The sequence below is a fragment of the Lotus japonicus genome, chromosome 1 (assembly GCF_012489685.1).
Source record: "Lotus japonicus ecotype B-129 chromosome 1, LjGifu_v1.2".
NCBI classification, from domain to species: domain Eukaryota; kingdom Viridiplantae; phylum Streptophyta; class Magnoliopsida; order Fabales; family Fabaceae; genus Lotus; species Lotus japonicus.
The window spans coordinates 118,535,197-118,557,058 of NC_080041.1; the positions used below are offsets into that span (position 1 = coordinate 118,535,197).

Sequence of the window (21,862 nt, forward strand, 5' to 3'; positions counted from 1 at the left end):
AATCCAGTCATTTTCAGTACTCAAAGCATTAAGAGATAAGAAGGTAGAACTCTTACCAGTCATTGTGAGAGAACAAGAACCAGAGGGCTTACTCAATGAGTCCATAAAAGCTCTCAGACGCTCCAATTCTGCTTTGCTAAGGCTAGGGATATCTTCTGCTGGTGGTACAGGTGGGACTTCACCATCATTTTCCATGTCAGAAGTTGTGTGATTTGCGCGCCTCTGCGGAGCACCTTTGGACCCCCTCATACGTCTAAGGACGTTTTCCCTTCCATAAAGTTTGAAACAGTACTCTTTGGTGTGACCAGACCTCTTACAGTAAGTGCAACGATCATCACGGTTGAAGAGATCATCACGGTTGAAGCGATCATCACGGTTGGGGCGATCATCACGGTTAGGGTGTCCGGAAGAGGTGGATCCTTTTATGGGACCCTTTCCAGAGGCTAAGGCTGAACCATCAACTGATTTGTCTTCCACCATCACTGTCCTCCTAGTTTCTTCACCACGAACTATAAAGAACACCTCTGAGAGAGAAGGGAGTTGCTCTTTACCCAAAACTTGGACCCGAATCGGATCAAATTCAGAGTTAAGCCCAGAGAGAAACTTAAAGATTCGCGCTTTTTCAATAAATTTATTCAATGTTGTGGAGTCAGCATCACACTTCATCTTCAGATTTTGATACTGATCTAATTCAATCCATAGACCATTCAAGGTCCCATAGTAATCTGTCACGGAGAGAGTTCCTTGCTTAGAATTGAAAACTTTATTTTCCAATTCATAACAAGCTGAGAGATCTTGTTTCTTAGAATATGCCTGTGCCAGATTATTCCAAATCTCCTTAGCAGTAGGGAAAAACATATAATTCCGGCTAATTTCCGGAATCATGGAGTACCAAAACCAGGTCATAATAAGAGAATTCTCTTCACGCCATGTGTCATATTGTGGATCAGTTTCAGCAGGGGCTTTTTCTTCAATATAACTGATTTTCTTGCGACTTATGAGAGTGTGACGGATGAGCTCAGACCATTGGAGGTAGTTGCGCCCATCCAAGCGAAATGAACCTTGTAATACCGGGAGATCTTTGTGGGTCAAAGGTGGAAGAGAGACTTTCACTCCAGAAGTGAGTTTCTCCTTAGGTATGGGAATCTCGTCTCCAGACATACTGAGAGATGTTACTGTAGAAGGGAAACAAGAGGAAAAATAACAGAAACAGAGAAGATTGCACTCTCCTTGAATGGAAGAACCAAAGGCTTCTCAAGAAAAAACACCAACAAAGTGAGGAAACGACCCTCAGAACAAGACCAAAAGGCACGGGGAACCCTCTCTGTGCAATCGGAGTAACGAACAGAGGATGGCAGGCCGGTGATGAAGAGCACAGGCCTCCAAACGGTATAAGCCAACAGTGGCAAAACAGGAAACGTTACCAGATAAAAGGGCCGTAATAAGACGGCTAGGGTTTTTTTCGCAGAAGCAGAACTCCCAAGATCGGGAGCTCTGATACCAACTTGAAAGTAGGAGAAATTGTATTATTACTTCTTAATCAGAATACAAAGGGTAATTACATTATATAGAAGAAGACTAATCCTAAATAAGGAAATAACTAATTATGTACACAATCTCCTAATAAGAGAATAAATCTCCTAATACTGAATATAATCTTCTAATAATAATTCTTATATTAATTCCTTATTTACAACATATGGTAAGAAAGAAGAGACATACCGACAACGATCCATATCCATACAGGCTGCTTCAAGAAAGCATGCCTATGCCAGTTGCACTTTCCGCCCTCTGATCATAGACCATTGGAGCAGCAACAGAAGACACGGAAGGCAGCATAGGTGGCAATGAATAAGCAGCACCACCTGAGTACAAGGATTCACCACCTATATATAGCAGGATTATGTCCAGTGTCCACCTGCGTTCTCACAATACATCATCTCTAAGTCTCAAGATGATCTGGAATAGTGCATCTCTCACACAATCAATAGCGCCACCCACCTGCGTTCAAAAGAACATTGGATAAAATAAATAAGAAAGATGTCAAATCACAAATGATACAAATGGGTTTTCATCAAATGACTCATGTAATTCACTTTTTTCTTCACCCATAATTGCTTACTGACTTACTGGACATTCACAACAACTTCTGCAGAATAGCTTTCATACCAAAAAGCCTTGCTGGATGAATATATTAATAAACCAAGAAAAGTGATGAAGAAATTTTTGGCTTATCATTTAAAAAAGTCATACCTCAACGAGTTCATCATTAACATCAGCACATTTTGGCTTATCGCCTTTAGAGATTCGAATATCTGCCTTAGTTCTCTTCCGAATTTCATTTATGATTGAACCCACTTTTACCAATAATGCAACCTATCACTTTGGATGGAACTAGAAGCTGAATTGAAACTTCAGTATCGTCTTCATCGCTTATCTTCCCTTTTATCAGCAGAACAGCTTCAACTGACATGGACTTTAGATCACTTGGAGACTACAAGTACATAACCACATGATCATTTTCCACTTGGTGATAAAATGAGACTAAATAATCAATATATATAGGGAAAAAGATAATAACATGCAGAGCAAGGAGAATATGGAACACACAATCCACAAACTAGTAAATCAAGCATAACCTGGTTCTGAAACCCACCAAAATTCGAAGAAGTTTTCATGTTAAACAAAAATAGAGCCCTAATCTTATTTACTAGTACACCTGTACTAGTGCATCAGCCACACACGCATAAGGGGAGAAAAACTACTTCATAAGATCATGGCATCAAAAGTGACAAAGGAACTGTATTCTTCATTGACACCCCACAGAAAGAGCAATAACTATTCACAAATGCTGACGTAATGAATTTGACATATTTAGCTTTTTCAGACTTCAGAGTAATATAAAGGAATCACATACCCCCAAAATAATGTAAAATTCCTGTTCTACCAATATTTTCTGAGAAAGACTTTTTCTTTCTTGTTTCTTTCTACAGTGTGGTTGACAAGTGGATCCTTTTGTACACCACATTAGTGAGTATTGATCTTCATTATTACAAGCGGTAGAACTGCTGGCTTAGTAACAACTAAAAAATATTTCCTTCAACTTTGGATCTAACATGTTTTTAAGGAAGATAGGAAAGAAGCTTATTACTTCATAATAGAGGCTGTACATGAAAAACAAATTAAGATAGTATTCAGAAAGCTAGTAAGTAAGAAGCTGGCCTAGACAGATTTAAGATAAGCCTGACATAAATAGGGCAAGATAAAGTCAAACTTATTTAACAAAAATTACACTATAAATTTTTTTATACAAATAAATTGTTAAAAAGCTAGTTTACTGTTTATAGGGAAAACAACGAAAAAACTAGAGATCAAACCATTTGAACTTTAAAGAAGCAAACACATGCACGAAGCTTGGCAACAAGTCACTCAAGCTCCAAAAAAGCAAGAATCAATTCCTCATTTTAATCTTCAAGTTTTAAATGATTTATCGTTTTTCTTATTATTGCATGTGATTTCGAGAAACAAATTTATAGAATGGAAATAACAAAAAATCCTTGATAAATTGTAAGTGCCAAAGTCTTTCAGCTAGATAGTCACATTTAGTTTTAATCATTTTGCTCTAAGAAACAAGCTTTTCATCCCAAAGCTATCTCCTATAATAAGTTGATTATTACCTTTCAAGAAGCAAAATAAATTAATCAAATATACAGGCATATCATGAATTCTACCTAGTTTAACAACTTGAACAATTACTGAATGAGAAAATTAAATTTATAGATAAAAAGGAAGAAGCCAAGATAGTTTACCTCAGTTGTGGTTATAATGATTAAACACTCATCATGATTAGCCTTGGAATCATCAACCTCAATACGAGCACCACTTGCCTGCCTCATACTTTTAACTGTTTGTTGTTGCATAACCTGGAATACACAGAGGCAAGTCCATTAGATGTTCAAAAGTACACAGTTCACAGGCTTATTAGTATGGCAGCTAGGCCTTGTCATAATGTATATTTCAAACAAAGCAAGTTTTGGAGAAAGGGAAGACATGACTGCAGAAATACTTCATTAGCAAACATGCATAGACAAAAAACTGTAATCAACCTCGTGTAACATGCTCCTGGCATAGTCAGACATTTTATTGAATTCATCTATATAGCAGATACCACGATCACTTAAAACTATGGCACCACTCTCAAGAACCTGAAGATTAAGCAGATATAATTAGGGTCCACCAAATTTCTTGTACAGAAGGCGATTAAAAAAATAAAAAATGTATTAAGTCCTCACAGTTTCGCCTGTTTCAGGATATTTGGTCACACAAGCCGTCAATCCAACAGCAGAACTCCTCCTTCCACTTGTGTGAATGCCACGTGGAGATAATTTGTGTATGTACTGTAGTAGTTGGGACTTGCTTGTCCCAGGATCACCAATGAGAAGAATATTTATATCACCACGGAAGCTAGCACCGGATGCCAACGTCAAAGCATTGCCACTAAAAAGATGCAACAAAATAAAAATTAGCATCCTCAGAAAACCAGTCAACCAATCAATGAATGCATAGCTAGAGAGAAAGATGTGTAACCTGACAAAGAAGATCTTTCTTCACATCATCTAGCTCCTAGATGTTTGGCGCTAATGACTTTGTCAGTCTTTCATATATATCTGGTTCTTTTGATAGCTCCTTCATTTTAGCCACCTGCAACTCAGACAAGCACACAATTAGCAAGGGCATAAAGCAAGAAGCGGATTTCATAGAAGATAGATACAAACTGTACCTTTTCTTCATCAAAGGTAACTTCTGCTTTTTTTCCCTCGGTATTTTCAACCTCTCTAGTGTCCTCTATCAGCATCCTGGACTTAACGGACTTCTTTATGTGAAGACAATCAATATATATCTACAACATGAAGGGGACAGAAAAAAAACATTAAGCAGACAAGATTAAAAAAATGTCAGAATGGAGCTCTAAATGTTAAATGAGTTAAGAGCATAATGCATACCGTGAATAATATAATGACTTGACAGTTCTCTGAGTTGGCCCAACCCTGACACTCAAAAACCAGTCACCTGATGCACAAGAAAAGACATGATGGGATAATTAAGCAAAAGCAAATGGATATTTATCTGTCAGAAAGTATGTCATAGTATACTCTCACCTCAACTCTGCCACCTGGCTTTCCAGCTTCTGTCAGCTTGTCCTGCATCAGCAAGCTAACTATGTGAAGCATTCCTCCTCCAGGTATCTCATCAGGAGTCTCCGGGAGCCTCACAATATGCTTATCCGAAAACCTGATTTTTTATAACAGATCAGTTAATTGCAGATTTGTAGCTATCAAACCTGAAATTCAAGCCCTTAATTTCTACAAGTAGCAGAACAGTTACACTTTTTTGTAAGCAAGCTGAATAGTTACACAATCAAGATCATAATTTAATACAATCGTCAACCCATACAATCTATCCATTGTTCTTCAATTATATTAATGTTTGAACCAATATACTTATCTTAACCACTCGACACAGAAAGCATAGTTCTTAACCTTCTAGATATAACTAAGCCTTGTCACTTGTATTTAAGGATGAGCATGAACTTCAATCGAGTTATCACACTGGACTCAAAAAGGACTCTATATTAATTTTAATCATTAACACCAGGTTAATTTTATTTGTAAACACAGAAAGAATACAATCATCTTTAAAATAACAATTTCAAAGGCATTATTGGATTTCTAGTTAGCTCTTGGCTTCAAAAGGTAAATCAGGTAGAAGATGAGTTTCAGAAGATTAACTTCTGTAGCCAATTATTTGCCTAACCTTTACTCGGCCAGAAAAATTTCAGTTATGCCATTGATTTCTCACAGTCAAGAGCAAAAACCAAAAGAAACTGAATAGCTTTCACGCACACATAGTATATCAACAAAAGTTAAAAGAAATAGGAAATTTGCTTCAAAATCAGGCTCCCTCAAGGTCTTCCTTAAACAAATAAACCATAGGTGTGCATTACCTGCATCGGTTGTGAACCAGTGTACTCTTCCCTCAAGAATAAAGTAGGTTCAGTAATCCGCCCTAAAAGTCACAATACTCAGCAAAACATTACAAATACAAAAGGGCACTTAACTGATAACACAGTATATAAATGGGAAAAAATGTGTCATGAGATGATTACCTCTCTCTACAGCAACTGGTTCAGTACAGAATCCACACACAAGACACCTAAATATAGCTTCCCTTATTTCCGCTATGATTGAGCAACATCGTATAATCATTCCCTTAAGTAACACCATCCTCTCAAAATCGGAAAAGAAGCCTATCAGTTGATTTGCCTGCAATAAGACACAATTTGAAATTACAATGGGGAAAGACGTAAAAATCCAAGTTTGAATGTGCTTATCGAACATGGAATTCATTCAGATGGTCGTGAATATCTGGACAAACCGCCCCGTGGACCTAGGGACTCGCATTGATGATTTCCGTCAATAGGGTCAGTCCTCAAATTATCATTATTCGAAAGGCAACAAGGGTTCATAATCAGAATTAGCATTGTCACGACTTCAGGGTCATTGTTCACATGATTAACCATCTTGTTTTAAGGACTCCGCATTCATGATTTCCATCAAAAGGGACACAGCCCTCAAATTATCATTATTCGAAGGCCAACAAGGGTCCATAATTAGAATTAGCATTCTCGTGACTTTAGGGTCACTGTTCACTTGATTAACCATCTCGATTTAGGGACTCACATTGATGATTTCCATCAAAAGTGTCAGCTCTCAAATTACCAGTATCTGAAAGGCAACAAGGGTCCATACTCAGAATTAACATTCTCGCGACTTTAAGGTCATTTGTTCACATGATTAACCATCCCGTTTTAGGGACTCGCATTAAAAGGGTCTATAATCAGAATTAGCATTCTCACAAATTTAGAGTCATTGTTCACATGATTAACTATCTCATTTTAGGGACTCGCATTGATGATTTCCATCAAAAGGGTCAGCCCTCAAATTCTCATTATACGAAAGGCAACAAGGATTCATAATCAGAATTAGCATTTTTGCGACTTTAGGGTCATTGTTCACATGATTAACCATCTCGTTTTAGGGACTCGCATTGATATTTTCATCAAAAGTGTAAGCCCTCAACTTATCATTATCCGAAACGCAACGAGGGTCCATAATCAGAATTAGCATTCTCGCGATTTTAGGGTCATTGTTCACATGCTTAACCATCTCATTTTAGGGACTTGTTTTAGGGACTCGCATTGATGATTTCTGTCAAAAGGGTCAGCCCTCAAATTATCATTATTCGAAAGGCAACAAGGGTCCATAATCAGAATCAGCATTCTCACAACTTCAGGGTCATTGTTCACATGATTAACCATCTCGTTTTAGGGACTCGCACTAATGATTTCCACATTTTAGGGACTCCTTGACATAATTTGAGGGTTTGCGTCAAAAGGGTCAGCCCTCAAATTATCACCATCCGAAAGGCAACACGGATCCATGATAGGAATTAGCATTCTCGCGGCTTTAGGGTCCATCGTTCATCTGAAAAGCAACAAGGGTCCATCGATGTGCATTTTGTCTCCGCTTCCACCATGACTACCAATAGTTCCACGGAAAATTGTGTTTCTTTGTTTCTAAGTTTTGTCTATAAAGTGAGGTCTCTTCACTACAACACTCAAAAACCACCAATTAGCAATTGACAAGCTCCTAGGTTTTTATGTAAAACCAAACCATGCCCACATCTAGAAACAAGCTCCTAGAGTTTACAAACGAACCAACACAATGTGGAAAGTACTGGTCATAGAAATACCTGAGCGAATTCACCAATAAGTTCATCAATGTCCTTCTTGAAATAATCAATAATCCTTTTCAAGAAGCTTAATTGTCTGCCTGAGAAATCTGTACCAATAGAAAAAGATAAAACTTGTTTTGAGAAAGACAAACTTAGGAAAACTCAGCAATGAGTAATTAGAGTTGAGAAAGAAGAAAAGAAATATTTCTTTTCTTGATGAGTATTGTTCAAGGAGTGGAACTCCTAGAAAGGATCACCCCTTTAACACCCACGCAGTAGCTATGTTCAAACAAATTATCCCAAAAGATGCTTATATACAATTCGACCATATAAAAAATATATTCAATATCATAAACATTTAATTAATAAGATGAGATGTTATTTTCCAAGTTTAGAACTCACGCAATAAGCTCTTCAGGGGTGGTATCTGGAAAGTGATCATTCATTTTTGAAGTGATCTTACGATATCTAATGTAATCCGCAGTACGAACTTCAAAATTCCTAAATGTCTCGTAAAGCTCCCGTACGTATTGGGTGCAAGGGAATACCATAGTTCCTAATGGATCAACTCAAAGTCAGTAGGCTAAAAAATAACCAGGGAATGTAAAACATGTAATCGAACCAAAATAAAATGAGTATGTGAAACAAACAAACCAAATTACCAAATGTTAATATAACAGAAAATATAGTGTCAATAAGATAGCCAATTATGAAAGTAAATCAGATTCCCCAACGGCTAATTGAGTAATTGTTGATGAGACACCCAACAAACAGACTATGACTTCCACTGTACATGCATATATGAAAGGAGAATTGACTGATCACTTACACAAATATCAGGAAAAATAAGCACACATACATAGACAAGTGAAGCAAGTCTCTAATAAGTTCCAGGTAAAATGTGAAAACTGGTTTCTTCTCCCATTGTCCCTCCATAAGCATGTCATTGACATAGAAAATATATTTTACAAAAATTGAAACCGTTGTTGTTGGCCTGTTGCCAATATCATGTACCTTTTTTTTTGGTAAGCCAAATATTGTATTAATGGGGGCATAAGGGATGCCCCAACCCATAATACAAAGATAGAGAGACATTGAAACAAAAATTTATTTCAGCCAGTAAATGTTACAATGCTACCTCAGAAACAAGTCTGTTCCCTTCTAAATAATATAACATATATGAGGCTACTGGAGCTCAACTAAACAAATGAGAATGCACCATCAAATTCTACTAAATGAAAGGGCAAAATCTGCATCTGCATAGCCAACACGCACTGGACCTTCAATTATCCTTCAAATAACAGGTCACAAGACTCCAACAAAATTGCCAGGGGAGCAAATTCTCACAAGCTCCACACCACCAAGCATCCAGCAATGCGTAATAGAGCAGAGGGCGAAACAGAGCTTCACGGTAACAAGCAAAAGCAGGGTAGCAACCAAGTGGTATCAAGAAGCAAACTACTGCGTTCTAAACAGATTATAAAGATTCCAGGCATACCAATGGATTCCAGCCAATATCATGTACCTGAGGTAAAAAAAAAATCAAGTATTAACCATTTCAAAACCACAAGCTAAAAATTTATATATATATGGTAGGAAATGGCAAGTGCATGGGAAACTACAAATTACAATAACAACCAGGCCTTTTCTCACTAAGTAGGATTGGCTAAACAGATCACACTAGGTGGAAACCACAAATAAAAGACGAACATGTTCCTAGATAGCGAGCATAGTAGAAGTGCTTTGCCGGATCTATAGTTCATCTAGTCTAGGTATTATGGAATTTAATTATTTAGCAAACTAATCAAATAAAGAAATGACGTAAGTTATTTATTGAACTAGAGTGCAGTCCCCTGCAAAAATGCTCAGGGGAAGTAAAAAAATAGTAATAATACTTTTCATTTGGAAAAAACTGAAAAGTGAAACGTAAGAGAATTAGGAAAAAAAAAAAAAAACTTTGAAAAATAGTGCATTAAAAGGCACGAAAGAAATGAATAAGGAGTTTCCACGTAATGGAAGATTTGGAAAGATTTATTATATATGGAGAGTTGGAGACAATAGCAATGTATAGTAATATGTTAAGTTGGGCATCACAAGTAAAATCCACTTTATTTCATGAGATAAATATTCATAAAGAAAATAACACAAACAATGTATCAGTAATGAAGAATTTTATGAATGTATCATTTTCAATTTCTGTCATAATGTTTAATGAATATAAACATAATTCGTTTATTCCCTCTATGCCAAACAACTTTGATCGTATCATTGTAGAATAAAATTTCCTTTCTCATATTTCATTCTTAACTATGTCATGATATTCCCAGCAATGAATAGCTTAATTAGAGACCAGGAAATTACAATTTCTTGTCACAGATATGATGGTTGTTATAATTATGCAAAAGGAAAGATTAATTCCGAAAATTATCAAGAAAAGAACAAAAACTACAATCCACAGTCACGCACGATGATATGCAAATTGCAATTGCAAGTTTAGTTCCGAAAACTTCCAAGAAAAGAAGGCAAGCAGTGGAAAGAATCGAACAGAAAATCGCAAACCCTAGAAATCGAAAACCTGAAAGGTTGGAAAGCAGAGACGCAGCAGCATTGCATTACAGAACATCATCGCTCGCTCGCTCGCTCACTCTCCTCCGTCAACATTCTTCACAGTTGATGAAGAAGAAGAAGAAGAAGAAGAAGCGGAATGAACGAGCCCTACACTACCACCATCGTATTTCTCGCTGCTCTGTGCGAGAGTGAGACTGACCGTTGTGTTCTTGCCTATTTATGTTTTCTTTCGCCCGTAGAAGTTACGCAACCGAGTAATTTGTTTATTTTTTATTTTTTTCAAGTATTAATTAATAAAAGATTTTTAAAAAGTGACGGAAAATAGAAGAATCAATTTGGAAAGAAATATATGTAATACTTTTTAAATATTCTAGAGGATTGAAGTTATGTGCATCTTCATTAGTGTAAGATTTATTTACAGACATTCAATTAATTTTTATCAAATTAAGTTAAAAAACAAAATTATCAAATTAATGATGAGGTCTCCTAGGGTTTTGGAGAAGCAAGTAGGGGCACCGTCGTTCAATTGTCAGTTCAACGTTTAGATTTTGTTGTTGTCAACGTCTTGACAAGTTGTTTTCCCCGGCATCTGCCGCTCATACTTGATTTACTTTTGTGAGACGCTCTGATAACTTAGTTGCAGTTGCAGACTTCTTGGCAAGGAATGCCTTTGATTTTCCTACCATTTTTTGGGTAGAAGAGGTTCCTCATACTGCGAATCGTTTGGTTCGGAATGATATAATGGCGTCTTCGCCTAGTTTGATTTAATATATTTGATTAGCCAATTTAAAAAAAAAAACATCTAGATCTAGTAAGATATTTAAAAAAAAAAGAAAGTAACATAAAACATATGATAGATGATGTGATAGGAACAAAAGAGAGAAATAGGAACATAAAATGAATAAAAATGAGATAAAACATAAAGTAAAGTGTAAATAAATTTATTTTTTTAACACATGTGATGGATGTTAGGAAATAATGGCAAAGTGTTAATATATCATTAACCCTCATTTCATCCACACCTACACTAAATAAAATTAATAAACAACAAAATGAGATATATGTTCAGTTATGTGATAAAAAAAGAAATATGAAAAAAAGTAAAATTGAGATAGAAAAGGAAATGGTTGACACTTTATTTTTATTTACAGTTAGAGTGGAGGAAATAAAAGAAAGGAAAATAAGAGGTATAATAGATAATGTGAAGAGAAAAAAAAAAGATATGAAGGAGAAAATATGAAATTAAGAGGTCGTTCAGGGTGGTTGCAATTTATCGTTTATAGTTTTGAATACAAACACGTTCGTAAAAAACATTTGTTGAAATAGTTTTTACTTAATTTCAAAGTATTTCAGCATAATTTTCAAAATCACAAAAAAATGATTTTGTAATTATGGATTTTAGTTTCAAACACGTAATATCTCACTCCCCATCATTTTCATGTAGCACCACCACTACCACTGTCACTGCCACTAACACCCAACATCTTCACTGATGCCACTACTTTATACCCACGCTTATTGCCACCACCCAACACATTCCACAACCAATACACCAACACCACCACTACCACGCAGAACCCTCCATTACCACTACCATTACCATTGTCACCTAATACCTAAAACCACCATCACACCACCCTCTACCATCACGATTGTCGTTGCTGGCAGGTAGCACCCACTTCCACTACTAATGGCATTGTCACCTTCACCACCACCATCACGTGCACCACCACATGTATCACTCTCCACCACACCCACCACCACCTAGTAACATCCACCTCTGCCACCATCACGACCGCTACCGGATAACATTCGCCACTATTACTACTTGGTATCTTGTACCACAGTACCACACCCACCCAATACCTTCCTTTGACACATTACACACTACACTATACCAAGCGGATGTAATGTTCATAAATCATAACTGATATAAAAGGTCAGTGACTAACATGAATTTATAACGTTGACAACAACTTTCAAAAACAAATAATAAAATAAAATAAACTAAGGCTAAATTAAAAATACTAAAAACTAATTTTAGGTTTTTAAAATTTTTAATTTTCAAATCATTACACTAAAAAGTAAAAACAACCTCAAATGTGGTCTAAGATGGATGAAAAAGAAATCTGAGTGTAAATTCATAAAAAAAGTTGTATCTCAGATTTGGTTTTTCTCCAATGGCAGGGACTATTTGTACCATCCCTCTTTACTATCCACACCATCCCCTTAAGTGCAAAAATACACTTATACCCCCAAATATTTTAAAAAATAACTGCTCCAATGAAAAAAAAAAAACCTAATCTACACGGCTGCACCATCTCCCATCTCCCTCCTCTCATTCACGGCCCTCATCTCCTCCTCTTCATCTCCTCTCATTCTGACGGTCATCTCCTCATCTCCTTCACGGTTTCCCACCAAAGTCCTAGCCTCCATCACGGTCCTCCTTCACATTTCCCCACCAAAACCCTAGCCTCTATCACGGTTTCTCCGTTGTCCATCACCATCACGATTTCAGAAGGAGAAGAAAGAAAGAGGAAGAAGGACTCAATTTCAGAAGGAACCTTGACTCTGGTAAGTCCCTCTGAGTTGTTCCCTTTGGTTTGCTTAAAAACCCACATTTTCCCTCTGAGTTGTTCCCTTTTCATTCCATTTGCCCAATGTTGTTCCCTCCGAGTTGTTAGCCTGTTTAAAAACCCACACAGTTTCACCTTTCCGCAATCAAGGGTTGCGGTAGTGTGGCATCGCGGGTTAGTTTCCGCAGCTATGATAGCGGTCGTTTCCGCAGCTATGATAGCGGTCGTTTCCGCAGCTATGATAGCGGTCGTTTCCGCAGCTATGATAGCGGTAGTGTAATTCGATCAAGAAGCACAGGAGTTATAATTTGCAGTATTAATATGTGATTTTCAAAATTAGTAATATTATAGCACAGGTCTGTTTGCTTTGTAATATTCTCAGGTCTGTTCCCTGTATTCTAGCTTGTTATAATTTGTAATATTCTAGCTTGTTTCCTTTGTGATTCAAATTAGTTCTGATTTCTGGTTAATTAGCATGAAATCATGTCAGCTACAGATTTCATATCATGTGTAGGCCAGAAACTTGTGATGCCATGAAATCATGTTTTTATTAATATGTGCTTTGGGTTTTGTTTTGTAAATAAAGAACTAACATGAGCTGGTATGATTCTTTAATCTTGTCATGCTGCATGATAAGAAGCTTGTTGACAGCAGTCCAAGCTTTAACCAAGTCACCTAGGCTATCTGAAAGAAGCTTCTTCAACTTTGAATGCGCACCTTCAACTCTATCAACAAATAACATAACAATTATCACATAAATTCACCAAAAAGCAAAGATTATTGAGGAAGGAAGCTATAATTAGTAACTACCTGTTTGTTGTTGTGCACCCCATATGCATGCAGGTATCAATCTCGAACTTCACAAATTTATGTCTCAACGACAACCAATTGGTTTCAAGGTATGGCCATAAGTTACATGCATTCACCTGCATCGCTGCAACCTCCTTAAGGTAGTCAGCCTCACTGTTAGCATGCATCAACCGATTCCAGATATCAGTAATAAATACACGGGTTTCTATCGACTGAATAAGTGTCTTCAACTTCCCGGTCACACTCTTTGAAACGTGAAATTGGCACAACAAATGGCGAGCTGCGGGGAACACGTCTTCAATGACTTTCATTAAAACAGTGTCCTTGTCAGTGACAATTACCTTAGGAAGATTTTCTTCCTTCACAATCAACCCTTTCAACCTATTTAATGCCCATAACACCTCATCTGTGCGCTCATTCGCCATGTAAGCAAAGGCAATAGAGTATGTCAAATTAGTTGATGTCACCCCAACCATTTCAAGTAAAGGAATTCTGTACCTGTTGGTCTTGTATGTACTGTCCATAAGCACCACAGTAGGAAATTCATTAAAAAGATGAATAGAATCAGGGTGAGCAAAGAACAGAGATTTAATCACATTATAACCACCCTCAACCCTAGACCAATATGCGTATTTGTCACCTTCCAACAACTTCATCAAGTGTTGAATCTCCGAAAAAGGTCCCCTCTTAATCCTATTGTAGGCTTGCTTCTCATTGTAGATTTGTTTGATTCGAGTCAGATTGTTGGGGTTTTTCTCCCTTAGTGCAATCAACATGTCGCTTGGCTTAACCCTTTTCTCAATCATACTTCCCACCATGACCTTTTCATCAGGATTTAGACGACCAACAAAAGAGTGACCTTGTAATGTTTCAGCTGAATCATGTTTGTGAATCCCAGAATGAACTATCACCTTCCATCGCCCATCAACGCCGCCAGGCCTTGCTCTTAGCCTGAAAGGGCAATCAGATTTTTTTGTTCCAGTTTGACTGCGTTTTAACACTTTAGCCGCTGGTTTGTACTTCCCACCACGTTCACATCCCAATGTTATCAAAGGCTTCCTTTTTGCAGATCCGTAGTCAGACCTAATCACAATAACAACATAACCATTCTCTTTACCTACACAGCGAGCCCAATCAATAAGATCAGTGTGGGATGCAAAAGCCTGCACATACAAAAATTATAAATCATTATCTCATCACATAAACGTATCTGCAAGTCCTTACTAAACAATTTTAATACTTACTTTATCAGTAGTAAAGGCCTTTGTGAGATCCACCCTAACAACAATTGTGCCATCATGTTCATTATCAACCTCAGAAGTTCCAGCTTCCATAATGCTCCTAATAGATAACAAACTTCACCAAGTCAAACCCCTAAACCAGAACCTGCAACAATATCCGTAATTTAAGTTTCTGTAACTTCCGCTATCTTGATAGCGGTAGTTACCGCTATCTTAGTAGCGGTAACTTCCGCTATCAAAATAGCGGAAACTACCGCTACTAAGATAGCGGAAACAAGACAACGTCCGCTATCTTGATAGCGGAATGAACCAGAACCCATATATTCTACCCAGATTCGCGAAAAAACAGTACAAATCTTAAAAAACAAACCTATTTTGAGCTTTGATTCTTCCTTGATCTCACCCACTTATTTTCTACACTGATTTGGAGCTTCAAATACCTCAAAGGTGTGTGATGTCTTGATTTAGAAGATGAAATAGGGATGGGGAATGTGAGAGTGGAAGAGGAAGAAGGAAGAAGAAGGTGAGTTGTGAGAGTATTTTTTTTTTTTTTTTGCTACTTTGTATGTTTTTTATGTTGGGGGTATTTTTGGGATTATAAAAAAAGGGGATGGTGTGGATAGTAAAGAGGGATGGTACAAATAGTCCCTGCCTTCTCCAATAATTTAGCACAAATATAACAGGTGAAGAAGAGGGAGAAGAAGAACCAGAAGGATCACTTTGACAATGGCAAGCAGATACTGGGTAGTCTCTCTTCCCGTTCACAACTCTGCATCTGAGTTATGGAACCAGTTGCAGCAAAATGTCTCTAAGCATTCCTTCGATACCCCTCTTTACAGAGTAACTAACTACCTCTTCTTCTTCATCTTCTTCAATTCACTCCTTCATTCATTGATTCACAATTTGACATTGATCTTCTTCGCAGTTCAACATCCCCAATCTCCGCGTCGGAACCCTAGACTCTCTCCTCTCTCTCAGCGATGATCTCGCCAAGGTAAATCCCCGTTTTCCCCTTCTCGATTTCTTCTGTATCCTACCGATTCGTTGAAATCAGATCGTTGAGGATTTGTGCAGTCCAACAATTTCGTGGAGGGAGTATCACACAAGATCAGGCGCCAGATTGAGGAGCTCGAGAGAGTTTCCGCTGTAGAAACCACTGCCCTCACCGTCGATGGCGTGCCTGTTGATTCCTACCTAACTAGGTCCGTTTTCAATTCGATTCAATTGCTTGATCTCTTGCTGTTTTGTTCAGAGATGGGTTTATTTTTGTTGTTTGGGGTTAAATTTTTGTGTTTTGTGATGGATCCAGGTTTGTTTGGGATGAAGGCAAGTACCCCACCATGTCTCCTTTGAAGGAGATTGTTGATGGTATTCATGGTCAAGTGGCAAAGATTGAGGATGATCTCAAGGTTTTTGTTTCCTTTCCACCCTTGAATCTTAGTTAGATTTAGGAGGTGTGGAGTTAGTTAGTGTTGATCATAGTATAAGTCTTTGTCATCCATGGCCTGTGTAGTGATCAATCATTGCTTTATAGTGATATAGCAGCAGTCTTCTGCATACTTTTAATTAAGTGACGCAGAGTTGATTACTCAGTTTGTGGAGTCTTTTTAGTTACTATTTAGTTTATTTTTGGGTTTTGGGGAGGAGAAGAATGAGGCCAGTCGGAGATTATAAGAACTAAGAATAAAAGTGTTTCCCTCAATGGAAAAAAATCTAACCCACTGAATTTATTATATTAAAGTTTCGCAAATTTTAGGTCACCTGCAACGGTTCCTTGCCGGTTTCAGTTACTAGCATGAGGGTGACTTGATTGTTATATAAGAAAGACCACGGTTTCAGTTTGCTTCCTATTTATTTTTCTTTTTTACCTACAGTTCTTCGCTTGCTGCTCTCCCCCCTTTGTGTCTCCTTTCTTCACTAAAAGATCAAAAGATCTTTTTTTGCGGCCAAAAGAGGGGGGGGGGGGGTTGTTAAAAGATCTTATGTGTGATTTCAGAAAGGTCTTGCAAGTTAAAATGGTTTCCGCTTAGCCCTGATTCCAAGTTTTTCTCTTTTCTGAGCAATATAGTAAAGAATAACATCTCTACTTTTTTGGCATGATATGGATTGAATTTTCTGTTTGACCCTTGAAACTTTTTCTTTCACTCCAGGTCCGTGTTTCTGAGTACAATAATATCCGCAGTCAGCTTAATGCTATCAATAGGAAGCAAACTGGAAGGTAAGGATGTTGTTTTCTGACTTAGATAGTTTTCAAATACATTCTAATTCTTATCTTACCTACTTGACTACTTCAGCTTAGCAGTCCGTGATCTTTCCAACTTGGTAAAACCCGAGGACATTATCACCTCAGAACATTTAACTACCCTTCTTGCAATTGTTTCCAAGTATTCGCAGAAGGATTGGCTCGCAAGCTATGAAACGTTGACAGACTATGTGGTAAGAGACATCATATTGACTCATGAATTGAATTTCTTATACTACTTCCCTGGGATTTTGTATAATTGAAAACTCCCTGAAACTCATCTAAACAGTCCAATAGTGTCTTCAGTTCTTCACACCATTGAATAATGTTTCAGGTCCCCAGGTCTTCTAAGAAGCTGTATGAGGATAACGAATATGCTCTTTATACTGTGACGCTCTTCAGTCGTGTTGCGGACAATTTTAGAAACAGTGCTCGGGAAAAAGGGATCCAAGTGAGTATTTTCCCCCATTTGATTTCGCATACACAGTCTTCAAAATCTATTAATGCATGTAATATTCACATTCTTCGTAGGATTTTAATCTTGGAATTTTTTAACAGAAAGTTATGGATTGAAAGATGTACGACAGCACGAGACACCTAATGCTAAGTTGTTAAGTAACAGATTAATGCTTTCACTAAAGGGGATTAATGGAATTTTATGTCGTTGTATTCAGGTTCGTGATTTTGAATACAGTCCAGAAACACATGAGAATCGAAAGCAGGAGATAGATAAGTTGGTGCAAGATCAGGAAAGTTTGAGGGGTTCTCTGTTGCAATGGTGCTACACCAGTTATGGAGAGGTATTGTACATTTATTAAGTCATTTAATTTACAGAAACACCCAAGAATATTGCGAGAACAAGCATGTTGAGTTAAATGACTGTTTTCAAGCTGGATTTCATATATCTTGCTGTGTGGGTTTTAGTCTCTCATTCTGTGAGATTGACACTGCAGTATTCTTTAGTTTTCTCTGTTCTGTTCAAATTAGTAGTGCTTAGTGTCCTTAAATTTCTACTTTTCCCACTTCAATTTATTTTTGCCATGTTATCCTAAAATTCCACGGTTCTTCTCGCTCACTACTTTAATTTTATATCTTCTGAAGGTATTCACCTCCTGGATGCACTTTTGTGCTGTACGTTTATTTGCTGAGAGCATTTTGAGATATGGTCTGCCACCGTCGTTCTTGGTAATACTCTTTATAAACCAAAGTTCAGTCTCCTCCCCCGCCCTTTTTCTCAAATATTTGTCACTGACGGTCTTGTACTGATTCCAGGCATGCGTTTTAGCTCCAACTGTAAAAGCCGAGAAGAAAGTACGTTCTATCCTTGAAGGTTTGAGTGATAGCAGAAACAGGCAAGTAGCTTCTTTATGCCTATGTTGTCTGGTTTAAAATAGACTGCTTCTAGTAATTTTACACACTGCCAAGGCTGATTTACATGCAATCACAAAGCTTATGAATTCAAGATCTGACATACTTTTTTTTGGGGGGTATTCGTGCTGGATATAAACAAAAACATATCAAGTTTGTGAGGAAGCCTATAAAATTTACTATTTTCAAGAATCTATCACAATATGATTGACCATGTTGGATGGTACTTTATCAGAGGTTCAGGAAACCTCTTTTAGTAACTCTTTAAAAGACTTAGGAATTGTTTGATTCCTTTCTCAGTTTTTTTAATTTAAGAAGAAAAATGTTTTGCGAAGTTGAAACACCTATAACTTGAAAACTAAAAGAAAAACAGAAAATAGTCGAAGATGTTTTACATTATTATATTTAAAATGAAAAATTTAGAACTGTTTTTCAGATCAGTATTTTCATAACTATTTTTATCAAACATTTTTTCTTTTTTTTTTTAAAACTAAAAAATGTTTTGTAAAACAATAATCAAATAGGCCCTTAAACTCCTAAGAGGTTTCATATTTTGATGTTAAGGAAACTACATGTTGGGTGTTTTTCTTGAGGGGCACTAATTTGAATTCATCTGATTATTGTCTCTTTACGGCTAAATGGGAAGAGCAGTAGAAGTAAACGAAAGAACTTTGTTTCTGCATTGCTTAACATATGCTTATATATTAATTCAAAATGACAAAACATGTTGCTTGTCTCTTTGCTAATATACAGAACATTAATCTAGAATCCCGTTGTGTTTAGCAGATAGTTATTTGAAAATTCGAAAGTCTTCTATTCTTTCTCGATTTCCTAAACAAAAACAAAAACAAAAACAAAATAATAGTTGTAGATGCTTGTAAACCTAATGAGCTTTCCTATAAATTCAGAGATATTCTATATTTCTAATAGTGAGGCCAATAGTGACAACGTTTTTTCATTAGGTGTGTGAGTTATGTGAGAGAAGAGTAGTGGAATTTGATAAATGGTGGTAGGAATGGCTTAATAATAAAATATCAAGTAATGGTTCTTTAAATTAGCCATATGATTTCATTAAAAGATAATGTGAAGGAACTAGACTGTCTTCAAATGTCACATAAATTGAAGTTTTAATCTTTGACAATTCTTATGGATCTGAAAGGCAAGATATATGCGTGTACTCCCGTTCCTATCCCATGCTTTAGCAGAACTCACCCCCTCATATTTCATACACGTGGACAATATTTATTTCTTTATTTTATGTATTTTTTTGTATCTCAATTTGATTTACTAAAAGGCTTAGATAATGAATCAATGAATGATTCTTACCATGGTCATATTGTACCTTTTATTTTGCGTGCAGTGCATACTGGAAGGCCGAGGAAGAAGTGGGTGGAATGGCTGGCTTAGGAGGTGATCCTGATACGCACCCTTATGTTTCCTTCACTATCAATCTTCTCTGAGCGCTCCCGCATACCTTAATTTAAAGTCCGCTAAGGGTTCCTTTGGACAGCAATAATGCCTATGCCAAACAAGATTTGAAGATTTTGTATATTACGATTATATTTTATTCTTTGTTATTTATATATAATTTGAGTAATCAATGTTTCAAAGGGACCTTGAATTTTCAAGGGCAGAAATTGGTGCCAGGATTGACGATTAGCGACTTGTATTGTGTTGTGGAAGTTTTCTTGTTTGCAATTATGGTACTCGGAGAAGTGATGCACCCTTAGCGAATAATATGATCCTTTATCAGTGTACAACAATAAAACTTTGTTATTCACTCGTCATGAACTTTATATCATTGTTTTTGTTTCAATTAATCAACAGCTGATGTCCTCTGCAACATTGTTTATGAAATATTGACTAAGGCTCTGGCTAATAGGCTTAAATTTCTTTGGATTCTCTGGTAGCCCCCAATCAGTGTAGCTTCCTCCTAAGAAGACAACTCTGATAATGTTGTGATAGCTTAGGACTTTATGAGTACCACTAGGAAGAAGAAAGGTGGGTTGCAGTGAAGATGGATTTAGAGAAGGTCTATGATTGATTAAGTTGGAAGTTCTTGTATGATACTCTCTTTGATATTGGGTTTGACCAAGGTTTTGTGATCTCATCCTTTGATGTGTTTGTCATTGCTCATGTCAAGTTATCTTCAATGGTGAGAAAATAGAATTTTTCAATCATTTCCCCTTATTTGTTTGTTCTTTGCATAGAGAGACTAACTAATTTGGTTCAAAGACAAAGTTATTGCAAAGAAGTGGGTGCTTATTACCTTATCGAGGGATGGGCCTCCTATTTCTCATATGTTTTTTGCTGAAGGCTTGTTTCTCAGTGAGGCTTCTATGGAGCAAATGACAATTTTGAGAGATTGTCTAAAGGATTTTTGTGGTGCCTCTGGGTACCATGTTAGCCTCGAGAAGTCTCATTTGTTGGTCTCTCATAATATTCATTATAATGTTGCGAGGTAGCTAAGTGACAGGTATCCACCTTACTTCTGGGGAAGTATCTTGGAGTGCTTCTTATTCGTAGGCGCACAAATAAAGATGCTTAAAATTTTCTTTTGAGCAAAACTTAGCAGAGGATGTCCTCTTGGAAGGTGGACCTTGAGTTTTAGCTAGTCGTATTACTATAGCCTAGTTTGTAGCGGCTCTTCCATATTATTGCATATAAACTGTAAATGATGATATTGCCAAAATATAATTGTAATAGTCTAGAGATAGTTCAAATGAACTTTATTTGGGGAGGTGATATTGGTCATATTGGTCATAGAAAGTTCAGTCAGGTGCCTTAAGACATAGTATGTTCGCCTATGAATTGTGGAGGTATTGGCTTTAATAGGCTTCATGTATTCAACCAGACCCTTTTTATGAAGATCAACTTGGGCTTAATTCAGAATTCAGAAGCTCTTTGGATGACGGTGATCTGTAGTAAATATGATTCTGGGATTGATGGTGTTCCTCATATTTATAGAAAGACAGTTGAGTCTAGTATAGGGAATCAGGTGGAAGATTGGAGATGAAAAGATAATCGAATTCTCGAATGATAGTTGGTTGTGTCATGGAATTATTTTAGAGCAGGTTACTGTGCATTTGATCCCCCTTGATATAGTTGAGTATTCCTTAGAAGACTATTGTGATGGCAATGGGAATTGGCGTTACCAAAAATTCATTTAGTTGTTGCATGATTCTGTCATGTAGGAAATTATTTCCTCTGCAGTGCCCAACTCTCGGTCAAGTCGAGATATTCCACAATTTCGCTCCTTCACT

The 21,862-nt window shown here is 36.9% G+C and overlaps 1 protein-coding gene across 1 annotated transcript; it reads left to right on the forward strand.

Moving 5' to 3' along the window:
* The first annotated feature begins 15,658 nt into the window (after window positions 1-15,658).
* Window positions 15,659-20,386, forward strand: LOC130729767 (V-type proton ATPase subunit C). The gene is made up of 11 exons (XM_057581604.1): window positions 15,659-15,829; window positions 15,915-15,983; window positions 16,064-16,191; window positions 16,299-16,398; window positions 17,140-17,207; window positions 17,284-17,425; window positions 17,566-17,682; window positions 17,906-18,031; window positions 18,333-18,416; window positions 18,504-18,583; window positions 19,960-20,386. The coding sequence occupies exons 1-11, from the start codon at window positions 15,716-15,718 to the stop codon at window positions 20,057-20,059; spliced, it is 1,128 nt and encodes a 375-aa protein (XP_057437587.1). The 5' UTR covers window positions 15,659-15,715; the 3' UTR covers window positions 20,060-20,386.
* The last annotated feature ends 1,476 nt before the right edge of the window (window positions 20,387-21,862 follow it).